We start from the raw sequence: 27441 nt of genomic DNA, 5'->3' as shown, positions 1-27441 counted from the left end.
AAATTAAATGGCTACAATGGATCTATGAATTCACATAATATTCATAAATCCATTGAAGGTAGAGTAGTAGTATAGCTTCTTTTTTCTTTTCTTGGCTCTGGAATAAGATGTTGGCTTATTTCGGTTCTTGAATTAAATCCATCAAAGGTTTTATTATGTTCTTTTGTTCATAACAGGTTAATTATTTGTAGTTCTTGTCACATGAGACTTTTTCTTCTTTTTCGATAATGTCTTTTATTTTGTTTTGACTTTGAAGTTTAGTTTTAATTTAAGTTACTTCCAATTTCATGAGAGAGCAATGTGCAAAATTTGTAAAAGTTGAGAGGTTTCATGAATACTTGTTGTGATATGACACATGAATTTAAACTACATGCATATCTAAAAAATCATATCTTCTTATTCAATTGTTTTTCCTTGTTCATTTCCTATCATTGTGATTTTCAATTGTATTGTGATTTCAAGCATAGTTTAGATTTTGTTTGTTTCATTTTGGTTTTTAGACATTTTTGTGTAAAACATTTTTTTGTACTTTATCTATTGCTTGAATATTAATTCAATGATCAGTGCCCTTAAGTGTGAATAATTGCAATCCTCAAGTGTTATGAGCATGGCATAATTGAAAGGGAAAACAGGGAACTTCTTCTGGATTTCTTGATTTAGAAAAGTAACCTTGGTCATATATTCATGGACTTTTAGAAGTAGCAGTTACATTTGAAAGAATACTCAATACATATTCCAAATGCTTGTTCAAATACATAGTTTTCATCTCACCTTGTTCAAAAGCTTCATATTTTAACCCTACTCAGCTAATATTATTCTCAAATATCAAATTTCATCTTTATGGCTTCTAAATGCTACCACCCACTCTTAGCTAAGTTAAATACAAATGAATATTATCCTCCAAAAAAGCTCAATCAATTTAAAAAGAGAAAAGAAGAAACTTGAAAGAACAAAGAGACTAGAGGGAAAGGATGCAAACACTTAGGCCATAAGGAAATGTAAATATCTTTGTCAAGGTTGTGGACACTCACTGGTAGTAACGAAATGGTTTTTATTTCAGAGTGATGCCATTGGGGCCATGTGCACTGACAGGCTATGGTGCAACACAAAGAGATTGAAAAGCTAGTATGAAACATTGATATAGCTCATCTTTAGGTAAGTTAGATCTCATTTATGTGTGGATAATGGTCTGAGGAAATCACTTACGGTAATATCAAAAAACGTATATCAATTTATTTTATTTGGGTGGTTGGGAGGAATGATTATTATCCAGCTCAATTCCAACAAATGACATGTTGATATCATATAGAGTATATTTTTGTAATCGATTTGAGCCTTATTGTTGTATGGCCTTCAGCCCTGAAGAATATCCTACCCTTTCCTATAGGATGAAGGGTGAGGTGCTTATTTACATGGGTATATATATAGATACATATATATCTATATATATATATATATATATATATATATATATGCGAAGCCTCATATTCTCCTATTAGAAGCTCAAAGCACAAGTCAATTCAACCCATTTCTCTCCACTAGAATCACGTATAGACAAATAATCAAGTATATATCCAATGAGTTTCCATATGTTGAGTACTTAACACGCCCTTTGAATTTTTCTCACTTTTTTAGTCACATTGTTAACATTTTCACACTTACTTTCTCTAGCAAGCATATTATCTTCTTTAAGTGGTTTCTTTGCATTAACTTATGTCTTCTTGAGTTCAAAAATCCTAGAAAACCCAAAGAGAATCTCATTCATTGCTTGAGCAAGAAGAAAAATCCAAGAAATTAAATAAAGTAACCAAATCTCAAAACTTTCTCAAAGTGTTAATGAATTCATTAGTAGTAGAAAAACTATTGTGAGTGAAATAACCAAATCTCCAAAGATTATGTTGATTGTCGACAAAGTTGTCAATGTTTGGTGAAATACTTTGGGTGAAATAATAAAAACCACAAAGAGTTTTTAAATCCCTGGTTAATTTGTTTCCATTTAGCAAAATATTTTCGGTGAAATAATCAAAACCCTAAATATTTTGTCGATCACCAATGAAGCCATTAGCATTCAATGAAATATTTTGGGTGAAATAATAAAAAACGCAAAGATTATATCAATTTTCAATGAGGCCATCATCATTTGGAGATATATTTTGGGTGAAATCATCAAGCCCTGGAAACTCAGGATATTTTGGGTGAAATCATGAAAACCCTAGAAACTCTTTCAATTAACCACAAATTCATCATCATTTGATGAAACCCTTTGGGTGTTGTGATGAAAAAATATAAATATTTCACCAGTCATTGATGGAGCCATCGACGTTCAGTGAAATCATTTGAGTACCAAAATTGAAATGCAACATTTTCAACCAACACCAATTGGCCTTATATCAAACTACCAATAGGATATTTTGTTCATCCATTTCATTAAACAATATTAAATCTCACTTGTTGATCCCACCACATGGATATTTTGTACAGTAGATCTGTACAGTTCATGTGATCAATCATTTAATTTTTTTCTTCCTGGAAATTGGACATGTTATCATCTTTGTCATCACCCACATCATATTTATGTATGCTCCATGACGTCATCTATATAGTTAAAGGACTTTGTATTCAAAGCTTCCCCTCGAATGTAGAAATTTGATAGAATTGCAATTTCTCAAGAAATTCAATCTAAAATCATGAGACAAAATCTACTCTATTGATCTACGGAATGAAATTCACAATTTAGAACAACATGCATAGACATGCAATAAGAAAAACCGAAAATACATAGTGATCTCTAGGGGAACACAACTGGGAAAAAATCCCCTCAAGCATGTTTGCATTAATCAATTAATTGAAAAACTATTACAATTGCTAGCTCCAACTCTGAGTTCAACCTGCAAAAAAATAATTGTTCTCATGCTTAATGAACAAGCTCTAGACAACACTCAGTCAATTATTTTATCACCAAGGCCCTTATTTCCTTATGCAAATCCTGAGGAAATTAGCCCCTATTCTTTAGGAATTTCTTCCAAATCGATTTCGCAATTCCCAAGGATCGATCACTAATTGCAAGCAGCACTTGTATACTCAACATTAGTTTACAATTGATGTTATACTGCCTTGGAATCCTGACCACAGCTGAGCAATTTGAATTCCTTGCATGCATGAGCTATTTTTGGTTGATTGATTAGTTAATTGGATGATCTCTAAGTTAGACTATTGTCCCACTGCACAAATAACCTCCAACTAGTTCTATTAACTATTAGAACTAGTTCCCCGGATGCGGGCGCTGGCACGTCACAGGGGGTCGAGCCACATGCCCAGCATGTGCCGCCCCGTGCTAATAGTTATAGTTAATGGGAATACGCCGCCAAAGATCAAAATTCCGCAACCCGAGCTCTGGGCATTCAATGCCGTGCAGAGTGAATAGATGGAGTTGCAGTATGCAGTTATTGCTCGCCCACAGCGAGGGAATGAGGCAGGATATCAAGGTGCAGAAGAGACGCTACGAGCGCATTGGCATAGTGAGGCTGGGGAGACACAGACGCGGGAGAATTCTGGGTGGGCGGTTATCCTACCACCTCGGCAAGCAGTCTTGGTCTTCAGTCGTTGCAATTCAGGTATATGCCTTCGGTGGGAGCAGCAATTCAAGAGCTTGCAAGGCAAACTGGTTACAAGGAGTGAATTTCCTCCCTCAGGCAAAGATTGCTCAGAGGTTGACACGCCTGAGGGGGACTTGGGGCGAGATCCGCCTTGTGTTTGGTCTTACAATCCGCCTCAGGTTCACGAGGAAGACAGAGGGGTGTCCATGGCAAAGCTACGGGAACGGCAACCAAGCAGAAGAGGACCTGGGCGAGGTTCGTCCTCTCGACAGCTGGCAGCGGATGAGCACCATCACTGCTGCTGCTGCTACTGCTACAGGCGGGCAAGAGCCACACCAATTCGAGCCGGGCAATTCGTGGAGGTTGGTAGCTCAAGTGAAGGGGAGCCAGTTCTTCCAGCATTTGGCTCGGTTGTGTTCACCCTGGGAAGCTCACAGGACACTGCAGTTATCAATGCTCATATTTCAGTTCTTTTTACTAAAGTTTCTGAAAGGAATGATGGTGGGAAGCCTCCAGGATCAGCGGAACCACCTCCAGTGGGCACAGGGGAGGAAAGCGTTGTTCTGCAGCCACCAACTGAGGTGGGCACCTCAGGGAAGGAGATTATGCACGCACCCTCGCATCCTCAGGCGCCGGAACCTCAGAGTACTGCAAAGGATCCATGGACCGCCATGTGGGAAGGAGTCCCTGAAGGCAAGGGATGGTGCTATATCGTGGAAGATAAGAGTCTCTGCGACGACTGATCCTCCAACGCGCGCATCGGCTCATGCCTTTCTCTCTCAGCTCGGCTCCAGGATAACAGTCTCTGCGGGTACTTGGGTTCTGGTCATCACTGTGTTTGTTCACTTGCAATCTTTAAATCTGTCTTGTCTATGTTGGTCTAGTTTATACTCAGTTTTTAGTATGGTCTTGTACATGTCGGTCCAATGTAAGTTCTCTGATGGACATAATCCACAGTGAATTTTTGAGGGGAGCCCCTGTGTGGGCCGTCATGTTATGTTGCTTGTCCAAGTTCTGTTGCTTGTCAAGTCATTTTGGTTTCCAGCCTCAGTAAGTTTTTGGAGGAATTTAGGAAGTTTTGTAGGTGTTGCCCCTGCGAGGGAGCTTTTTGTTTCAAAGCTAAGCTATCCAGAGTGCCACTGCTGGCCCTGGACGGCATGTCACACTGATTGTAAAGTTTACCTGTAAATATAATACAATAGAATAGCTAGTTTTTAACGAGAAAAAAAAACTATTAGAACTAGTTTAATTGGGTACAATTGAAAATAACTGAACTGGATTGCTATAATTTAGCAATCACACATGCATAATTGAACTCCAAGCCCTCTAACTCAAATTTATTGAGCTAAATGAGTGACAAGAGCCATGTCACCTCAGTTAAATGCCTCCAAGTTGTTTTTTGATGTTGAAATTTCAAATTTTCTCAATTTGACCAAGGCTAAGCCAAATTGAGCCAAGAAAGGGATTATCAACCACCCCTATCATGCACCTGTGGAATTTGAACTCCCCTCTTGATAAAGCCTTTGTCAAGATGTTAGCATCTTGTTCCTAAGTCGGAATGTATTTTAGAAACATTATCCTTCTTTGCACACAGTGTCGTAAATTATGATACCAGATATCTATATGCTTGGATCGTCATGAAATACTAGATTCTCATAGAGCTTAATGTAACTCTAATTATCATAATAAATCATAGTTGGATCCATCTCCTGACTAAACAGTCCCACAAGTATCTTTATCATCTAGATCTCCTCACATGCTACTTGACTTGTAGCCATGTATTCATTTTTTGCTGAGCTAAGTGCCACATACCTCTACTTCTTGTTGTACCAGGAAATTGATAAAAAATCCAACACTGAAAATTTCACCTGATGTACTTTTTTAATCAGATGGACTCCCTGCCCAATATGCATCTATGAATCCATTGAAATTCACTCCCTCTGCTTGATTGTACCATAATCCATACTGGGTAGTGCCTATGAGGTACCGTAAAAACATGCTTTCTTGACTTCCAATACAATTTGGTCAGCCTAACCATAGCTTGGTTCAGATGGTTGACTACATAGCACATATTTGGTCATTTGTTCACACGATACATCAGTGAACCCATAAGCTCCCTGTAGATGGTAGCATCAACCTCTCCACCTGAAGTGGCATTCTCCTTCCTCCAATTGGTCACTAGAGGTGTCTCCATGGGATTACAACTCTCCATGCGAAATCTTTGTAGTATCTTGGTGGCATGCTTACCTTGAGACAAACAATTCATTATCACCTTTCCATACTTCCAGTCCAAGGAAGTAGTGCATGAGACCCATGTCTTCCATCTCAAATTCCCTTGTAAGATCCTCCTTGCAAGAGTTGATCATCACCTGTCAATATGAAATCATTAACATATAAAACAATGATAAGCAAATTACATTCTACCAAAATATGATACAGGTTTGCATCTACTTCACTTTGGTGAAGCCCTATCTAGTGAGATAACTATCAATCTGAGTTTACCAAGATAAGGGTGCTTGTTTGAGACCGTACAATGCTCGCCTAAGTCTGCACACATGAGACTCTCAATCAAATGTCTCAAAAAATTATGGTTTCTCTATGTACACTTCCTCCTCACTAACACCATTAAGAAATATTTTTACATCCATCTAGTGGATCTTTGATCCAGGTGGGTCTTCATTAAAGTACCAATGGCATGGCATAAAGGCTCAAAACTCAAAGTGGCATATTTTAGATGAACTCGGCATCAGATCGAACTACTCGTCGCCCTGATTCCAATGATGTGAATGACACTCAAATCCGAGTCCAGATGACAAACATAGAGCAAGTCAAAGTTTGAGTTTGAATTTTCTAGGTGGCAAGAAGAAGATGGCATGGCAAAGCTTCAACGACTGAGGGTGCGCCATATGGCAGGTCCATTGGGCCCTTCATATCGCTTATCGGCGAAAAGGAGGAGTGCTTAAGGAACAATCGGCCCTTGGCGTTCCCAGTCGTGATTGCGATATCACATATCGCGGGCTGGAGGAAGAACAAAAAGGTAAATCGGCCCTAGCAGGACTTCATTATAATGCGATACATATTGCATATCACAATCGCATAAGTAAATTGAACCGGCAGGATGCGTAAGCATGCTCGACTGGCCTCCATCGGCTCGACTGCTAAGGAGAGGGCCGGTAGGCGCTCACCATTCCGATGGTGAGGGTTTTAACGCTCGACCAGGGGGGCCGCCATCGAAATCTGTTCAAACCTCCGCCAAAGCATATATTCTCTATGTCATTCCATCAAGGAACGTAGTCGCTTGCTTGACGTTAGGAGGGCAAGGGTGAGCCTGCCGAACTCTTTTTTAGTTACTTATTTGAGAGGGGCCATCCAATAAGTAAATTGAAATGTATATCGCTTGTCTGTAATCAGACAAGGAACCCACTTGCTTGACGTTAGGAGGGCAAGGACCCGGAGGGGCTTGCGCTTCCTAGTGCAAGGAGTTGATTAAGTCTTCCTTTGGAGAGTTTTCTTCTTCTCCTGAGGCGGGTCGAACACTAAGGCAGTCGGAGGCAGTCGTAGCTTATCTCCCTATCGGTCGAGTGGCTTCCGCTCCTCTCCCCGGGCAACGAATCAAACATCTCCAGGCATCTATCTTGTAGTCGAGTGACCGAAGTCCCATGATCTTTCGACGGAAGAGGAAACCATCATCTATGGGAATTCAATCCGCAGGATTCGGAGGTAGCTACTCTTTTTCGTCTTCCATCCCGGGTCGACCTCGGGTAGGGCCAATCATAAAACACTATAGATCTCGTTGATTCTAAGGAGGAGAAGGCTTCTCCACTTGGAAGGGTTCAACTAAACAACTATAAGCAGGGGAAGGAATTGAGGTTTCAAAGGCTGGACGACTAACCGAATGGATGGCAGTAGGAAACAAAGAGGGTAGGGAGGAGTCAAGGTGGACTCATAACCCGGTTCCGGGCCTTGGGAAGTTCAAACATCTTTCCTTAAGTGGTCACTAAGAGCTAATCCCTTTTGTACCTGCCTAAATAAGAAGGTCAATAGGTCCACGACAACCCCTTCGAGGGACATACTTTCCCAGTACGGCAAGAGCTCTTAATAGGAGAGCTCGAAAAAGAATGCATCTGAACAAGGCTTACTCCATTGAGGGGCTTTTAAGCCGTGAGAGTCGTTTAGACAGACTCTAATGGTTGCCTAAAGCGAAGGTGAATCAGAGCTCTTCCATCTGAGATTTCCTAAGCGCTGCTCACTCGATGGGAAGCCTTTACCTGGTTTACGGATCAGATGGATGTAGGGGCAAGGAGGTTGATGAATAGTATGCGAACTGTAGGCCCCAGGGGAGTGGTGCCAAGGAGACACACTGTGCCAGCCAATAGGGCAACACCAGTGAAAGGAGCCTGGAGATGGATGGCACGGTGAGGTCAGACCAAGTGGGCTTGCTTTAGGCGAGACACAAAGGCCAATAGAACCAACAGCACCTTGGTGGGGCATACGAATCCTACCCTTGCCCTTAAGAGGGGTTGAGGAAGATCTGAGATAGATGGAGATGCTACCTTCAGAAGATATCACTTCGTTAGTTATGGGTTAGTCGTCTTTTCACCAACCAGTGAGGACTGCCTGGATTAGAATATGAACCAGATGGGAAAGTAAATCTACCCTTCGGGGCATGAGTTCGGGGGAAGGATAAGATCAGGGTGTAAGTAGGTAAGTTCAGGAGAAGGAAGGTAGAAAGGGAGCACTTTGTGACAGCACTTTGTAGAGTCAGGTAGTGAAAAGAGAGCAAGCTCAGGCGAAGAAATAGGTGGTGTTTTCTTTCCACCGTGAAAGAGAGACCTTCGGGGATATTTAGCAGGTCATGCCTACCCTTCTACAGTTAACCCACTACGACACTTACTTCGCAGAGCGTTAGCGGGATGGATATGCATTCACAGAGTGATTCTTAACTACCCATGCCAGGGTGCAGGCGGGGTCCTGGTCTGGCAAGCTAAATTGCCTCTCTCCGGCTTGCTAATCTTGGCTTTTCTTGCGGCTTTCTCATTATGGGTTCAAGGCTTTTCTTGTGGGCAATGGTACGGGCGTATTTGGGTGGGTGGTTTTCTCCGGCTTGCGGATTGGCATGGGTTCAAGGTGATTTGCCAGGTCTTCTCCGGCTTGCGGTATAAGGAGGGGTCTAAGGAAGGGTGATAAAGGGGGGAAATCTATCTCTGAAGTAAGGAAGGAGGCGCCGGAAGGAGGAGGATCAGGGGCTATTAGAAGGCGCTGCTTTATTACTGGAACTCCGCCGGGGAAAGGGGATTGGGAGTAGCGGGATAATCGATCTGCCCGCGCCTGCCTGATAGAGGAGAGGAAAAGGATAGGTCAGGTTCCGAACGAAGAGGAATCGTTGCTGATCTTCGTGGAAAAGCCCTGAAGATAGAATGAAATAGAGAGAATGACCTGCTATTGATTTATGGATGGCTAGACTTCGGGTACGTGCAGGCCCACATACATCGTCTGTAAAGGAAAGAGAAATCGATTGTAGAAGGATCCTTAACGATCGAAGATGTAGGAAACGCCGCCTACCGCATCATAAGAAAGGAGTTGACTGGCTGGCAAATATGTCTGGCTTGCGGGGTTCAATCCAGAGCTACGTGATCTGTGAACTCAGGCTGGCATTGGGGATAAGGAAGGCTGGCATGCTAAAGTCCCCATCCCGCCTTACCTACCTCAATAAAGGCAAAGAGCTCCCTATGAGCCCTTCGGTGGAAGTAAGGTAAGTCAAGCCATCTCCACCCCCACCAAGAGTCCTTTTTCTCTGGCCACGGGATAGAATGTTCCGAAACAAAGGCCCACCAGAGTCTGATTCTGGCCATCAGTAAATCCCCATACCACGGGCCTTCCTGCTTGGGTTCCCTGCTAAAGAAAGCGGGAAAGCTCTTGGAAAACCTGCCTGTAGAAACCAAGATAAATCCGTCATAAAGTGGGTAGGGAATCTGTTTGGGGGAAAGCGGGCAGGTAGAGGGATAAGGATCGGGTTATAGATGTAATTAAGGATCTATTATCCTTGCCCCCGGAGGGACAAGCGGCTTCGCACCTTATGACATTACGTGATTTCTCTCATTAAGTGTAACGGACAAGGCCTTTCTATTCATATTAATATAATAGACGTCATTCACTCAGTTTTGGCATCAATGATAAGGTTCTATCGATCTATTAATTCACTATCTATCCATCTCCTTCCCTTGCATTTCACTATCTATAGGGATTCCTTCCCTATCATTTTTGGGAGGTAAGGTCATTTCTTGCTTGTCCGCACCGGGCAAGGTAAATAGAAAGAACGTAATAGAAATAAGTAAGGAGGCGATGATCCATTGAGAGATGTAATGGCTCTTTCCCATCTATCTATCGAATCTCATTCTGTATTATTTCTCCCTGGTGTGGTCTTTAAAGAAAGGGCTATGACCATTCAATAGATATCTTCTAACGACTCTACCCCTTCCTTCTATAGAGAGATTCCTTCCCCGATGCGGGAAAGTAGCTCTCGCTTCCTTCCCTTTCATTTTTTTTGCTAGGTAAGGTCAAGCTCTCGGAGGTACAATCTGGTGTACCTGTTCAAGTGAAACCAGTGTAGTAGGCTTTCTTGGTCAGGCCTTTCCATCCATCTTTCTTTCCTGCCTTTCCCTGTCTTGCCGTAACACTCGAAAGGTAAGAGTCATGAAAAGCATATATGGGCTGGCGGACTTCTTAGCGTTTTCTCATGGCGTAGCCAGCCGAGAAGCCCCTTTCGCGTACCGAGGCAGGGGAGGAAGTCCCGTATCTACGAGTGCAAAAATAGAATCTAGTCAGCTTGCTCGCCAGCCCCATCGTTTAAGTTGGTGGCGGGGTTTTTCCCCCGGTCGATGAAGAAGCGCCGCGAGATCCTGCAATTACTAATGGGAAAATCCTCCGATTGCTAATGGGCCGATCCATTACGATGCTGAAGCGGGAGACTCGGTACAGGCCCAGCCAGAGCTGCTATCTCTCTCGGACGGATAGAAGAAATAGCATTCGCTCCTTCTCGATTCCATTCGAAGCATGGTCTAACCGAGGACCCCTTACTTATAAAGAGCCCGCATTATCGAGATGTAGGTTGTTGGTCGAAACGAACGAGGTGAGGCTGAAATCCAGAGAAGGAGCGGTTGGCTACAACGAAGTGGTTTGAAAATAATCGTATATAGAACAGATAACAGATCTAGCTGTATCGGCTCGGTGCTTATACGAATGTCACAACTCCCACCACCTCGATGGACATGGGAACCTTTGGAGTGACAGCCGGGATCAGGGACCCAACAAATGAGGAGAGAGCAGCTCTTTCACTCTTCTATTAGTCCAACCGTTATATGAATAAAGCCCAGCAATAAAGGCCGATCGAGGTAGTAAACACCTTTATTCAAGTGGTAGAGGATTCGGCCTCTTTAATGGGTTAGAGTTTGTACCTCGTTAATACGGATAGGTTTCTCCCACTTCCAAATCCTTGTGGATCGACACGCTAAATTGAGAGAATAGTTCCCCTTATTAATAAAAGGCCAATCGATGCATGAAATAGTTGGAGAAATAGATCCGAGAATGAAGATGAACTGCTTCTTGGCAATCTATTTATAAATGTACTCCACCGAAAAATAGGTTGATCCTGTTAATACGTCTATAATTCAGATTGGAAGGATAGATGGATGGAAAGATAGTCGTTGTTAATACGTAGATGGAATGCCGAACACAACTAATAGAAACTTAACCTATAGCAGTCGAGCTTATCTTTATCAATAGTTCTTAAATCAATGGAGCGACAGAGCTTGAACACTTAAACCATCCCGCTATTCGGTTGAGGAAGTTGAAACAGAATGGTTGGCCACCGCCATGACAGGAATAACCAGACCAAGATGAGAGGGATAAAAGGGTTTGTGTTTGTGAAGCAGTTCGGCTATAATTTCTGATTTGGAGTTGCAACAGGACTACCCAAACGCGATATTTATAAATTGTATTCAATAAACCTAGCGGGTCTGTGTTATGCAGACTTGGGTCTGTCCACTGATGGAAGCCATTGATTGCAAGTTGTGATGGACTGTTGGATGCGAAATTTCATATGTTGTGTTTTATAATCTTGGCGGGTCTACCATATTGCAGAGCACTAAAGCATGGGTTGGTCTGTACGCCGGTGGTTCCTGTTAATTACAATTGTGATGGGCACTGCCACGTGAAATATGTTATATGTCGTATTTTATAAGTCCGACGGGTCCATGTATCACAGAGTGTTGTTGTTTTGGCTTGGTTTTCCCATCAATATGAAAAACGTCGATTATCTATTAAAGCCGTAGGATTCAGAGAAACATCAATTCTTTTTTTGTCTGCCATTTTGAGGTTTCAAACGAACGATCTGTTTTGACTGTTCGATAGAGTTTTCCCTCTTTGAAAATGTTTTTTTTCGTGCCTTATTCGGGCCCAAGAACCTCTATTGGAAAACACCCTTTTGCTTAACTTAGCCTCTGGTTAGGACTACCCAGGTTTCAAGGATTTTTCCACCAGCTTATTTAAAGGACCATTTGAGTCAGAGGAAAGGGGGAGAGCAAGAGAGCAGTGTAGATTTGCATAGCAGATCAGTGGCACTTGCTCCTGGCAGGTAGTCAGCACTGTTTCTCAGCAATTAAGGAGGTTTTGAGAAGGTTGTAGAAGGCCCAATTATCCAAATGGGGTGTTCGAATTGGCATTTTTGCACTATTTTTCACCAAGAAGTCAGTGGTGTTGTCTATTTCTAGAGTTGGGCTCTCCTTTTCCATCTATATTCTATATTGAAGGTATAAGGATGGTTATGTAGAAATCTTCTTTTACTTCTCTCTTTTCATGCCACTTAATTAAAGAAGGCCTCCCCACTATTGAGCAAGGTCCGGACATGTAGTCCAAATTGGGCGAACTCCATAATCAAAACTTTGTGTCATGATATTTTATGATGATGTCTCTTTGTCTTCATTTTTCATGCTTATGTTTTTATGGTTTTTAAGCGTTGTAATTCATGTCAAATCTGATGCATCTATAAGCGAAAAAATCCTAGATCAAGATGGTATCAAAGCAGGGCTTAAGTGATGTGAATTACATGAGTGCACTAACTAGAGATAGGCTTTAGAGGACGAGAATCTTAAAAAGGAGACATGGCAAGTATTGAGGCATGGGGGAGAGATATAATACAATCGTTGTTAGAGTGTGTGTGAATGATAGAGTTCTGAGTGAATGATTAAGTGTGCAACCATGGAGTGCAACAAGGGAATGTGTGAGGCTTTCCTGCATATGTCCAAAATGGGCTTTCCTGCATATGTCCAAAATGGTTGATATTATGTATGTAGCATCTTAGAATCTTAAATAGGAGGAGACTCAGGGAGAGTGATATATCATCTACCTTTTCTGATTCTTTTCAATCATCGCCTTCCTCGAATGGGGAAATTAAACATAGGCTTCAAGAGGAGAACACTAAATTAAGAAAGCTCCTGTGAAAAGTGAATGAGGAGAGGCAACGACTGCAGCTTCAGTTGTGAGCCATAGATGAGGCCCTGGAAGAATTGAAGCACAATGACAAGACAAGAGTCTTCAAGCAGAGCTCACTGGATTAAGGAGGCTTCTACACAAAGAGGAAGATGAGAAACAGAGGCTGCTATGCCAGCTGCAAGCTAAGGACGAGGTTGTGGAACAGCTACAACGTGACTCCCATGAGGTAAAAATTCACTCTCCAACTTCATTTATGTTTCCTGATGACGATTTCGCTGCTTTTGAAAATCATACCACAGGAATTGGCTCCAAACTGTTGAAGAAAATCGTATATCATGGAAAAGGCTTGGGCACTAATGGCCAAGGAATTGTCAATCCCATCAAAGTATAAGAATTACCCTGGTGAATAGGACTTTGGTATGTTAGGAGGGAAGCTGAGAAATGCATTATTACAGATAATGAGAAGCCCTCATCAAATTTTCCCAAATTGACGGTGGAGGTAAAAGATGTCGAAATCCCTTCAGTTTCATCTTCACATAGTTTAAATTCTGTTGGAAATGTGGAGATACCAATTTCAGGGAAAAACATGAGACTCCTTACCAGGATGAGGTACAAGGAAGAAGAAGGACTTGGTGTTAATAACCAAGGCATAACTCAGCCATTGGAGGTTGAGAAAAGACCTCAATTTGCAAGGTTGGGGTGCACCGAAGGACAATGTTCAAATATGTCAGAAGCTTCCACGACATTGTTGAAATGGTCAAGGAAAGAGGATGATGGGAATACATCACCATCAACCTATGGCAATATGCATAGCAGAGACAAAGTTGAGGCAAGCTCTTATTCTCATGATCATACCAAAGACCGACAGAAAAGGTATAACCAGTCTCGGAATTTTAATGTTCATTTTGATTACAATCGCATTATTAATAATGGATGTATATCATGGCATAGAAGGACTCGCAATTTTGTGGATAGCATAAACATTTGTTTGTTGAGTTCTGGAATTTCCATTATTTTCCGGACTAATTTGTGAGTTTTTTAAACTATGCTGATAAATATACATAAACAAGAAAAGCCGAAAATAAAAACATACATAAAACAAAAATATGTATACTCCTTCCATATACATAAAATAAAATTTTACAAAGGATTCTGTACATTCACATAAGTCCATATATGCACACAGTTGTCCACAGAAAAATACATAAAAGGCATAGTTTAACGAGATGTTTTTTTGACTTCTTTCACCAGAATCAGGTGATACAGTTTTTGGTGATCACAATGTTCCATCATTTAAATTGCAATTTGCAATTTCGAATGCGGAAATGGATTTAGCTTTATGAAAATCGGTGATCACAATGTTCCATCATTTAAATTGGAATTTGCAATTTCGAATGCAGAAATGGATTTAGCTTTATGAAAATCAGCACTTAAATTATTAGTCTAACTTAAAATTACAATTTTTCCAATTTCTAGTACAATTTTAGGCAATAAAATCCACAAACAAAAATCTACCTGAAAAAGGGCCAAACAATTGCCTCATTAAACTACGCCAAAAGAAAATCAAGAATGAGCACATGCTACTGTTATCATGCTAACATGCTAAAATTACATCACTGAAATGTTTATTTTGCTTTGCCTTCAGACTGACCTTTCAAACGTGTGTGCACTCAGATGCGCCTACAACCCTGCAGGTCTGACCCAGCCATGCGTTGAAGCACCCTGCTACTTCTGGTACTTCAATTTTGAATGTTTAACACAAAATCTAATAAATTTGACATAAAATTTAAAAGTAGCTTACATCATTAAAATGTGTGCCTAAGAAGTCCTTTATCATATCAAAACAATTGCCTTATTAAAATGATTTAACAGATACGACTTTGACTAGGAAAAGTGAACATCGAACAGCAAACTGAATTTATAATTCGTTACTCAAATATTGTGATGGCCAGCTTCTCAAAATCAAGCATGAACCTTAATGTGCAGACCATGAGCCTCTGCCTTAGAGCTTCAACTGTTGAAAATATGGTTATCGATATTTTTATATGAGCAAATTTTGGCCTGCAGCAAGCCCTGCTCTTGAGCGGGGCTGAAAAAAGATCACCCACTCATTCTAGTATAAGCGTTCACAATAACTTTAATTAATCAACATGAAAATACACAAACCGAAGCAAGATCACTTTGTTTCCATCATCTCTTCTTCCCTTTCAGAGTTACTAAATGTATTATGTGAGACAAAATCCTCAAGATCAAGCTGTATGTCCTGACTCTCATGGTCGTCAGTGACGTCGCTTTCTTGAGAAGAATCAGGCTCTTTGACTTTTTCAGAGATTTTAGCATCACCTACAATGTCTTTGTCTGTTTCAGAGATGTTATCATCACCTGCAGTGTCGTTATCTGGAACTACATTGGATACAAGTGGTTTCTCTTGCATCTTTCCTGACAAAGCAAGTCTTGGGGACCATTCAAGAACATCATCAATTATATTAGAGACCCGTTTCTGGTACCTGCATTACAAAAGCAGTGGTTACTTCCAGAACTACCAAATAAGCATGATATATTTATCAATGATATTGAATTAAAAATAAGTTCAACAGCAACCTGGCACGTGCAGTTTCATCAGGTGCGTGTCGTATAGAGACCCACATGCACAGTACAATGGTAATAGCGAAGGCCACCCTTGCAGTCCATTTGGGAGGCTCCTCCTCATCTTTACTTGGTTGAGGCCAAAATCTGAACAATTCCGAAAATGTTGCTTCCTCTGCAAGGATGTTGGGGAAGAACCAAATTCGTTTTCCTAGAATGACCCAGAGGATGCTAAAAATGACCCACCGCACTGCAGGAGGAAAAATTTAATTTAGAAATACATAAATCTAGCATGTAAAAATAAGCAAGAGTTGACGAACCAAATTCGTTTTCCTAGAATGACCCAGAGGATGCTAAAAATGACCCAACGCACTGCAGGAGGAAAAATTTAATTTAGAAATACATAAGTCTAGCATATAAAAATAAGCAAGAGTTGACCTAGCGAGTAGCCCTCCGCATGTTTTGCAAGGAACAAAATTGTCTACAAAACCCATAATAAGAACAGAATTAATGTAAACGATGATTGGGACCTTTCAAATGTTTACTCTATCACTGATATAAAAAATAAACACTAAAACAGTTGGTTCACTCAGATTTTTCTGCTTTCAATCAGAATAGGCTTGAACTCAACCCCAAATTCCCATATTTAAGGACGCTACTCTCATGAACATATTTCCCTTGGGGCTAAAGATAATGTCTTGCCTATTCACAACAGATCACAAATTTGGAAACTTCTCCAAGTTTTTCTTCCTCTTTTGCAAAGCCAACTAACCTCAAATTTGGAAACTTCTCCAAGTTTTTCTCCCTCTCTTGCAAAGCCAACTAACCTGGATTCTTGGTAATGGAAAGAAAATCAACATATGGAGTGAGGGCATAGTGGGAAAGCCTATGTGAGTTGCATACGACATGCAAGGCATGTATGTGAGTTTCATGCGACATATGGAGTTTGCTTGTTGATTGTATACAACATGCAGACTCTGCAAGTGGATTGCATGCTAGATGCGGAGTTGCATGCATGCAGATGAATTGTATCTGACATGCATTAGATATGCATGCAATGCAAGCTAAATTTATGAATGGTACTTGATTTAAAGTAAAGAAAGCTAAAGATATGAAAGTTAGCTAAAGTTAAGTAATTATCTTCAATTAACTTGACGTGTTAATTTGGCCATCGATCTTAGCTTAGAAAAGTTATAAATGGAGCATACGCGTGAAGGCGAAGACACAATTGAATGCACGAGTTGGAGATTCAGTGAGAGCAAATATCTGGCAGAGAAAGCAAGTTGTGAGGTCGACCTAGCTATAGCAAGACCAAGAGCGAATTGATCAGCAAAGAGGTCGAGTCATCTAGAGGCCAATTAAGGCTGAGTTCCTTGAGAGCAGGGCATGTTTTTCCCCAAGGGCCGAGAGGCCAAGTTTTCTCTTGTACACTGAAGTAAATCAGCTAGGCCGCACGTGTGGGTTGAGAGGGCCAAGTGTGGGATGTACGAGAGGGTCTAGTGACGGCTTTCAAGCCAAAATTATTGCTGCATAATTGTTGTAGCAAATTCATGTAACTGCAGTAAGAAATTTTGCTCCTGAAGTTGAATAAAAGAACCCAATGTTTGCAGGTTTTCTGCACACTGGAGTTTCCTTGGTATATCTGTGTTATTTTGTTGATGTGATTGGTTTCATGTGAATTTGCTTTTGCTATTTATTATTGTGTATTGATGTTAATTTGTATTGGCTGTTACAAATCAGATGGATAAAATTTGTTCTGGTTCTATTCTGTGAAAATTTGTTGAGCAGTCAATCTGCAACTGGGTTATAAAAATTTAACACTCGCAAGTCTGACATCTGGATGGTCTTCCCAAAATCAACATAGTTGGATCTTATTACATGGAAGACTCACACAACTGAAAACATTTGTAAAATTGATAAGGCCCCTCAAAAGAAAAATAGTACTATCTCTAATTTTCACAGCTAAGTCAAAGTGAAATTTAATTATATGTACCCCATGCTGGAAGGAGGGGTAACAGGACTTATGTGGCCCCTTGTTGCCACCCTTCCAACAGGCTCATGGCACATCTCTTGTCAACTGTTTTATTACTACTCCCATGTAATTCTATAGGTAATGGTAGAATTTCCCCTGCGTCGATGGATCTCGTCATCCAGACACACCATCGTTGAGGATTAGGGGCCCCTTCATCATGATGGGAAATGTAGTTATAACTTATGACATGATTAGAAAGCAAGAGCCTTCCTGATATTTGGCAATTTCTATCAATTTGGCCTATGTTTCCTTGCCACACTTTGTCCACCCTCTGTTTAGGGTCCCTCCTTTTAGTTTGCACATTATCGCACACTACCAATACAGACTTCATGTCTACTCAGGAGTGTTGAAGAATGTCACTAGTCTCGGTCTTCATAAGTGTATTTGGCTCATGACATAACGTAATTATTATTGTACTTGTCAAAAGAAAGAAAAAGATTTTTTTGTAAAATAAAATTATTTATTTAAAGCATGGGTTTCATGCTCAAAGTATTTGGCTCCTAGGTCAAAGCACCCATTGTATGCTCTAGGGTTTTAGTTTTAAGTCAAAGTCTTTGTCATGATGTTATAGACACTTCTTGGGTTCATGTGTCAAAAGAGAAACATCATTTTTTATTTGTAAAGTGTCTAAAAGTGCTCCAAAGATAGGTCGGCCAACCCTGCTTATGTCGACCTAGAAAGGGCTATTTTGAGCCCCGCAAACGACTATATAAAGGATTTTACATGACTTCATTTGGATGGAACAATAGTGCGAGTATCTGATTTGATCTACGGCCTGGTCAAGTGACATAAAGAAAGCAAGAACAGCCGAGTAGAAGGAAAGATGACTTGAAGGGTTGTTGCATCTCTGTTATACATGGGACAATCTACATATGTGAGAGGTCCATTAGCTCTAAAATTTTGAAGTTGCAGAAGCAGATAAAAATTTCGTGCCTGATGGAAAGCTGGATCGTCGACCTGTTCTTGAAGGAAGCCCTAGTCTAAAATTTTGGTCTTGGAAGTCTCCTTTGAAGTTGATAAGACGACAAATTTTTTTGGGTATTCCCTTGTTGGAGGGGGGTTTTGCCCTAACATGTAGCCTATATTTTGTGTTCATACTGTTTTGGCATTTATTTGATGATAAGAACACTAGCATAATTAAGAACAAGAAGAACATAAACTCACAAGTAAATGTCAAGTGATGGAAAATGATAAATCATGATGCCTAATAGATTTTCCAACAGGGAGCTGAAGAATCTCAAGGCTTCTTTTCACCAGCAAGATGAAGATATTGGGCTCAATCCTTCTCTCCATCTCCTTCAAATTTGCTTCTCCAATTTGGAAGTGCAGGTAGAGACAATGCTAGACATTCTAATCCAACACCAGCAACCCATCCATCATATTCAGGATGAATGTGGCACTCTCTTAGCTCAGCTTGGGGACCATCATGAAGCTCAATTGACTAGCATCCAACATACTTCTCCTTCAGAAAATTCAACAGCTTACGTAGCTCCTCCCATTCCTAACTTAAATACTCCAGCTCCAAGGAAATTGCAAAACAATAGTATATACTAGCACTGAGCAGTATTCTCCAAAATGCAGGTCCTTTTAGATGAAGTGCTTTATAATTTTTATCTTAGGAATCATCTTCAGAGACTACACTACTGTAAACTTCATATTTGAATACTTGTACTTATTTACATTAGTTTCTTTTAGCAGTTTCTTTGAGGCCACCGTCTTGGATTGGTATTTTTTTTGGTGGCACTCGTGCCTTATGTAACTCTGTTGCATCACCTCGATGCAGATTTTGCTAATACAAAATCTAACAATTTTTGTAAATAACAACTCAAATGAAAATCTTCCAGAAGGGGAAAAGTCCACAGGAACATGGCCAGTTGGAGAAATTGAAGATTGCAAAAAGAATAGATTACATGAATATCTCTCACAATCAATCATTGAAAAATGACTTTCCATGCTCTTTAAGTAGATACCATGGACCAATCAAGTGTTTTTCAAGAAGATATTTGAAACATCAGATCACGTCATGTGTAGGATATGATTGTGACCATCAGATTAGTAATGTACAAAGGCACACTAAGAAAACACAATAAAATCACACTTTGACCTAATATTACATAAGACCATCAGATTAGTAATGTACAAAGGCACACTAAGAAAACACAATAAAATCACACTTTGACCTAATATTACATAAGACCACGTTGACCTTAACTAACTCCTAGTGTCTAAATATCCTAACATCCCCCTTAAAGAACAAGTTGGGATAGGATTGGAAATTTTCCAAAGTGACAAAAGGAGAAAGGAAGAGGCATCAGAGCCTATTCCCCCTTGATGACTATTTCCTACACACCTAACATAGAGCCAAGCTTTAAGAACTTTGCTTCTATGAGTAACTTCATGAAAATGTCAGCAACTCGGTCATTTGTAAGGCAATATGGGTGAGCTCCTGAAGAAGTTTTTGAATGAAATACATGTAACTCAAACTTTTTCTTGCATTGATGTTGAATAGGTTCCTTGCAAAGCTAAATGGCACTCTAACTACCACATGAGAGAGTATTTGAATGCTACTACTAGAATCCAAACTCAAAAGGAATCTTCCAGCAACAGGAAATTGCTTGACTTTCATGAATTGCTGCTCAATTTTTTACTACTACGAGAGAATAGGCAAGACCTTATGTTAGTTGCAAGCACACGTGACAAGTCTGGAACCAAGGTTGAAGACATAACCAACAATAGATGTTCGATGATCAAGGTCACCAACACAATCAAAACCTATAAATCCAACCAAGGGGTTCCATTTAAACTGTATTGGATGCCAAACTAAATTGTACCCCATATACACCAAAGTATCCCCTTTGCTACTTTCCAATGGCTTTCATGGGGATCTTCATGTACCAGGCAACAAGACCAACAACAAATGAGATGTCAAAGTGAGTATGAGTTAAATACAAAAGGCTACCAACTCATGGTACATATTCATGTCCATTCTAGTTGAAGTGTATAAACTTTAACTCCAAACAATAAGGGAGACCGGGCTTATTTACGATCATCCATGTGAAAAGCAGTGAAGAAGATCATAGACATAATTAGGTAGTGAAAGAGAAACACCTTCTTGGGTTTGCAAAACTTGGAGACCAAGAAAATAGTCCAAGTGTCCAAAGTCTATCATGTCAAATTTCTTCTTAAGGCGAGATTTCACAAGGGTTAGGAGTCAGGGTTCACTACAACAAGTATAAGGTTATTGATATAAAATACAAGTAAAAGAAGATGATCACCTACTCACTTGGTATAGAAATTAGAGTCAAAGTGGCATCTAGAAAAGGTAAAGACGAAGAACCAAACCATTTTTCATACCATGCACGAGGAGCTTGCATGTGGCCATAGAGGGATTTCTTAAGGTGACATACAAGGCTAGAGTCACTTTGAGCAAATACATAAGGTTGTTGTTCAACATAAATTTCTTCTTGCAAAACCCCATGCAAGAAAGGGGATTTGACATCCATTTGACAGACTCCCCATCATATGAAGCTACAAGGGCAAGAATAAGGTGGATGGAATTAATTTTCGCAACGAGGACAAAGGTTTCATTGTAGTCAATGCCTTTTATTTATGAAAACCCTTTGGCAACTAACTAGACCTTCTATTAGTAAACACTACCATTTGAGGTATACTTATCCCTGTAAACCCATTTGCATCTAACAAGAATATGGACTAGATCCCAAGTATCATTTGCCATTAAAAAATCAAATTCTTCATTCATAGGTACATTACATTCTGAATGGCCTCAAGCTTCTTTAGTGTTTATGGATCTGGAGTCTTTGAAATCTAAGACAAAAGAAAAGAGACTCACTAGAAATATGAAGGTGTGCAATAATAAGTATAAGGATCCCTTACTAGATCACTAATATCTTCCCCTATTATATGAAGCCATCAAGGAATCTGTGGAACTAATATAGGTTTAGGGTCAATAGCCTCATCTGGACAACAAGGCTGAATAGGTGGAGTGTTGTTTTACTCCTCATTGTCATCATTTGAAGAAGAGAAAGAGAATATAGGAGTCAAAGGAGATGGCACATGTGCAAATGATGGTCCATAGTGCAAATTTTCCGAACCGTAGGTGATTGTGGTCCTATGTTTCTTAATTAAAATAAATCAAATCTTGAATTTATTCAAGAACAGAAATTAATTTCTGACATGCAACAGTCACATATGTAGCTGAAAATAAATAGTGCAAGCAAAACAATAATTTATCAGGTACACAGGAATTTCTGTCCCTCAAATCAGCTTATCATTGATGATCAAAACTTACAAGGACACCTCAAAACCAAGATTTTCAGCCTGCTGAAAGAGAAAACTGCTGAAATATATTTGAGAAATTGTTGTACAGTTCTGTTTGTATGATTGTACAGATCTGTACTGAACTATACAGAACAGTCCGTATGACTGTACAAACTTTGCTGCAGATCTGATCTTGGCCTAAGTCCTGTTTGTATGATTGTACAGATCTGTACTGAACTATACAGAACAGTCCGTATGACTGTACAAACTTTGCTGCAGATCTGATCTTGGCCTAAGTCCTGTTTGTATGATTGTACAGATCTGTACTGAACTATACAGAACAGTCCGTATGACTGTACAAACTTGCTGCAGCAAAGATCTGATCTTGGCCTGCTAAACTCTGCCAACTGATCTTCCTCCTCTACACTGCTTCTTCCTCTTTTTTCACTAAGTTTATTAACCTACTGATCAATCTGATCAATCTGATTTCTATGAAGAATGAATGTCTTTACCCACCACCTTGCCCTGCCTTTACACTATACCAAACGATTCAGATTTAATCTAAATCACTAGTGTTTAAAATACACTTCATCAGACTCTTACAACTCAATAAAAGACTTTCACTAAATATAGTGAATTTAGACAAATAGATTTGACTCTAACAAATTTCCACACATTTGACAAGTTCTTGTTTGACCTGCAAACATCAACAGAAATCTGCACCAATCCAAGTTTGTCTCTGAAGGCTTCAAACATCCCTTTTACTAAGGGCTTGGCCAGAATATCAACTACCTATTGATCCATGGGAATATACTGGAGCTTCACAGCTCCTTTTTAAATCCTGTCTCAAATTAAGTAATGCCTAATATCTGTGTACTTGGACCAGTCATGAAATACTGGATTCTCAGAGAGTTTGATACAACTCTAATTATCACAGTATATCACCATAGGATCCAACTCCTGATCAAATAAACCTACAAATAACTAGTGAACTGGTTGGCCTCACAACTCACAACTCATTGTAATAGCTGCCATATACTCTGCCTCTGCTGACTGAGTGCCACAGAAGCCTGCTTTCAGCTGAACCAGGACATCATTGTTGATTCCAAATTAAAGCAACACCCTAAGGTGTTCTTCTTATCTTTTGCACTGCCTGCCTAATCTAAGTTTGTATACCCCTGCAACTTCACCTCACCATCTCCAAGTTATCTTAAGACTATACTCCATTGTGCCCCTCAAATACCTAAGCACATGTTTTGTTGCTACCCAATGCTCTTGCCTCAACTCCACCATAAATTAACTAAAGGTATTCATTGCAAAAAATATTGATATATCCAGTCTAGTATTGACCACATACATCAAGGGACCTATCACCTACTTGTACAATGTAGAATCTACCAACTCTGCATCCGCAGTTGCACCTTCATCAAATTGGTGAGCATGGGTGTCAACATAGGTTTGCAGTCCTCCATCTCAAATCACTTCAGAATCTCAACTACATACTTACCTTGTCCAAGGGAAATCTCCCCTGGTCTCTGCCAAACCTCTGAACCCAAGAAGTAATACATCATACCAATGTCATTCATCTCAAACTCAGCTGTTTTATCTGCTTTGCACCCTACAATGAGTTTCTCTACACTTGTGAGAAACAAATTATCTACATACAACACCAAAATACATAGATCACTTGCGACAATTATATAAAAATAAATTATGATTTAATTCACTTTTGGCAAACCCTATGCTCCGCAAATATCCATCAATCTTCGAATACCACATTCTTGGCATCTGCGTGAGTTCGTACAAGGCTTTATTAAGCCTGCAAACATGAAACTCCCTCCCATGCACCTCAAAGACCTAAGGTTGCTCTATGTATACTTCTTCCTCAATGATCCCATTAAAGAATGTTGTCTTTACATCCCTCTGGTGTATACTCCATCTCATGACTAAACTATATAAAATTGCTATAATGGAAGTGTAACTAATGAATAGAGCAAAAGTCTCCACATAGTACACTCCCTCTTTCTAGGAGAATAGTCTCACACCAAACCTCACTTTGAACTTCTCAATGTTTCCATCTACAGCGTGCTTGATCTTCTAGACCCACTTGAAACTCACAGTAGATTTCCCCTTTGGTCTTGGCACTATGTCCCAAACATCATTCTTCATGATGGAGGTGTACTCCTCCACCGTAGCATCTTGCCATACCTACTTGTTTGTTGCCTCCTGAATAGTAGAGGGATTCGAATCAAAGATGTTACTCATCAATGCCATATAGTTTGGAATCTTCTTTAGAGGCCTACTCTCCCTAAATCTACTCTTATGTGATGTTCCTTCCTAGCAATTTTGCTAAGTAATTACAATTTTGCACAATTTTGAGTTTTGCTAGGATGGACTTAGGAAAAGTGGGATCGGAGGACCCCACTTTGCAATTTTAGCTAAGGGAAAAAGGGAAACAAATCAAAATCCTAATGGATGGTGGGGGCCACCCCAAGAGAAATATGCACCCCTTGGAGTAACACGTACTTGTGGAGATAGAGAGAGATAAGAGGGGGTCAATGTATGGGACCCACATGGAGAGAGGAGGGGCTCAATGATAAATAGGAGAATACATCATTTTGGGGCTTTTGATCATTTGACAATTGAATTCTCTTGTACATTTGAGCTATTGAGCAAAGTCTACATAGTGTTGTTCAGCACACAAGATTTTTGAAGGGAGATCTCACCTCCATCTTCGGTTGATTTCGAGTGCCACCCTAGGGGAGTTATTGCTACACTTTAGAGCTGTTCCGGGAAATTCTATAGGGGAATTCGAGACATTCTTGGAGCAAGCTAGGCGCAAAAGGGCACACGCATGGTTAGGGAAAATTAGCTTTAGTTCAAACCATTTTGTGCCTTTAGTAGTACACTTCCTTGGCATTTTGCAGCAAATTTACAGTGGTTTGGAGGACTGGTTTGGTGGCCATTTCTTAGGCCGAGTTCCTCTCTTTCTAGGCATGCGCAGAGGTGGACTAGTTGACCTACATAGTCCCTTGAGGAGCGAAGTTTTTGTGGGAGGTTTGACCGAGGGCTTGAGGCTGGAATTTGACAGGAGTCATAAGGGAAACTTCGCTCCTCAACATTTATCAACATTTTAGAGGTCTTTTTAGCAACAGATTCACAGGTGGTGCGAATAGCCAGTTGGAGGAGGAACTCACATTATTTGGGGCTTTCCCGGGAGGTTGGAATGAGGCCCAACCCTTTCTGGGTCTTTGTGGGTTTTGTGAGGAGAGCCTATAGTTAATTTTACAGAATTTTCTGAGCATTCTAGAGGGGTCAAACACCAGTTCCTTTCCATCCAACGGCAGCAAAATTTCCGAGCTAGCGAAGGGGCTGAAGAAGAAGTACTTCCTAGCATCTTGGCAGCACCTTTTCTCACTTGGGGTTTGTCTAGCTTGCTTTAGCAAGCCCAGGTGCACATACTCCATACATATATTGTACTCTCCTTGATTTGATAATAAAATGGCTCAGCTTGGCGCAAATTTTGGGAAATTTGTGGTTGTCTAATTGCATGTTTGGATTTTCATGTTGCATCTTGTGTTTTGCTTGATTATCACTACTAATTTCCTAGTAGGAATATTACATCTTAGGAACTCCAACATACTCTTGAGCATCCCCCAATGTCTGTGTGAACAATCAAAGTCTCCACACAAAATTAGTAGGAGTTAATGTTTCCACCTCCTAACTTGAAGGTTGACTTCCCGAACTAGAACCTTCTAGTGTCGTGGTGGCCCTAGCTCACCTTTGGAGCTACCTACTCAACTTTTGTTACTAGAATGGGATCATGCAACTTCCTGGATGCAAAGTCTTCGTCAAAATTTACATCTCTACTTAATATTGTTTTCTTATGTGCTAGAATATAGATCATGTCGACCTTCGAAGTCTCATTGTAACCTAAATAAATCGCTCCTACTAGAGAGCTCCAACTTGGTCCACTTCTCTACAAGCACATGATTATAAATTGGACAACCAAAGATGTGAAATGACTCACTACTAGCTTCACACCAATAAATGCCTCCTCTCGTGTCTTGTCCTTCAATATCCTATTCAGACACTATGTACACTATTTTGTTGCATGCCTCTTCCCAAATAAATATGGGCGTCTTGGTCACAAATCACGGCCCTAGCAACCTCTATGATAGATAGATTCTTTCACTTTGCGACCCCATTCTGCTATGGATTGTATGAAACTATTAACTCCCTCTTGATTCCTACCTACTTGCAGAAATCCTTGAAATCATTGGAGGTGTACTCCAGCCCATTATCTAATCTCAAAACCTTGATCTTCTTTCTTTTTGGATTGTCAACAAGAGCTTTGAATTCTTGAAACTAGAGAAAGATTTCATCCTTCGTCTTCAAGAAATAGATCCACATTTTGCAAGAGAAATCATCAATAAAGAAAACATAGAACAAATATCCCAAAATTGATGTTATTGACATCAATCCACAAACATCCAAATGTTTCAGGTCTAGAATCTCCTTAGACATGTGCTTTTTGTTTGGGAAAGCACCCTTGGCATGTTTGCCAAGCATGCACCCTATGCATACTCCTCGTTGCTTGTTGAATTCTGGAAGACCTATGACCATCTCCCTCATAATAGGAAACACTCTATAATGTAGGTGCCCCATCCTCTTGTGCCATAGCTTGCACAAGCTATCACTGCTATGAACTAGGGCTCAAACAAGTGCACCTTGTAACTTGTATAAACTGCCTTCTCGAACCGCAATCACTTATGCGACTTCTAGGCTATTCTTTTGGCCTAATAAAGACTTGTCTTTTGTTGAACTCTACTATAAAGTCCTTATCTTCCATGACTGAAACTGAAAGCAATTGTTTCTTGCAACCTGGAGCAAACAAAACATCATCAAAGTCTAAAGAGTTATCTGACTCAAGTTGGTATGGAATAGTACCAACTCCTGCTAGTAAATACTTGGCATCATCACCAAGCTCAAACTGTACTCTTAAATCTTGCTCTATTAGGCCAAAAAGCAATTGTTGAGTTGATGTCATGTGACGAGATGCTCCATTGTCCACATACCATGAATTCCTTGGAACCATGCTCGTAGAAAGGCAAGATACCATTAAGAAATCTTTCTCAAACTTGGCATCAAACATTCATTTGAGTTTCTGCAAAGCCTACTACCTACTTCTGTTGTTGCTTCCATTTACCCTTCTTCTTTGAAGAGTGTGATGAATAATGTCCAAACATATGACAAATAAAGCACTTGATTTTACTCAAGTCCTTCTTTCCTAGTTGTGAGGTTGAATCCTCACTCTTTCCCTTACCCTTTACTAGAACCTTTTCCTTTGCCCCTCTTCATGTGACCAAATAGGACCAAGTTCTTGTCACACGATTCTTGCATATAGACATCCCACAGCCTTTCAAAGTTAGTAAGGTTTTTCACGAGCACAAATATCTT

General features: G+C 40.2%; 1 protein-coding gene across 4 annotated transcripts in view; it reads right to left on the bottom strand.

The window, feature by feature from the left end:
* Window positions 1–14979: 14979 nt before the first annotated feature.
* Window positions 14980–27441, bottom strand: part of LOC149250416 (translocation protein-like protein) — a 168436-nt gene continuing 155974 nt past the window's right edge. For all 4 annotated transcript variants that reach the window (XM_089459086.1, XM_089459088.1, XM_089459085.1 and 1 more), the window contains 2 exons: window positions 15687–15921; window positions 14980–15592 (listed from right to left, as the gene is read on the bottom strand). In XM_089459086.1, the coding sequence (XP_089315212.1) occupies window positions 15262–15592; window positions 15687–15921 (566 nt within the window). In that variant the 3' untranslated portion in view covers window positions 14980–15261. The remainder of the gene's footprint in view (window positions 15593–15686; window positions 15922–27441) is intronic.

The sequence above is a fragment of the Pinus tabuliformis genome, chromosome 7, assembly GCF_031772625.1.
Source record: "Pinus tabuliformis cultivar Carrire ecotype Pingquan chromosome 7, CPIR1, whole genome shotgun sequence".
In the NCBI taxonomy this organism is placed as follows: domain Eukaryota; kingdom Viridiplantae; phylum Streptophyta; class Pinopsida; order Pinales; family Pinaceae; genus Pinus; species Pinus tabuliformis.
The sequence above is the reverse complement of the archived record's forward strand: the minus strand, read 5'-3'. Positions and strand labels throughout refer to the sequence as shown.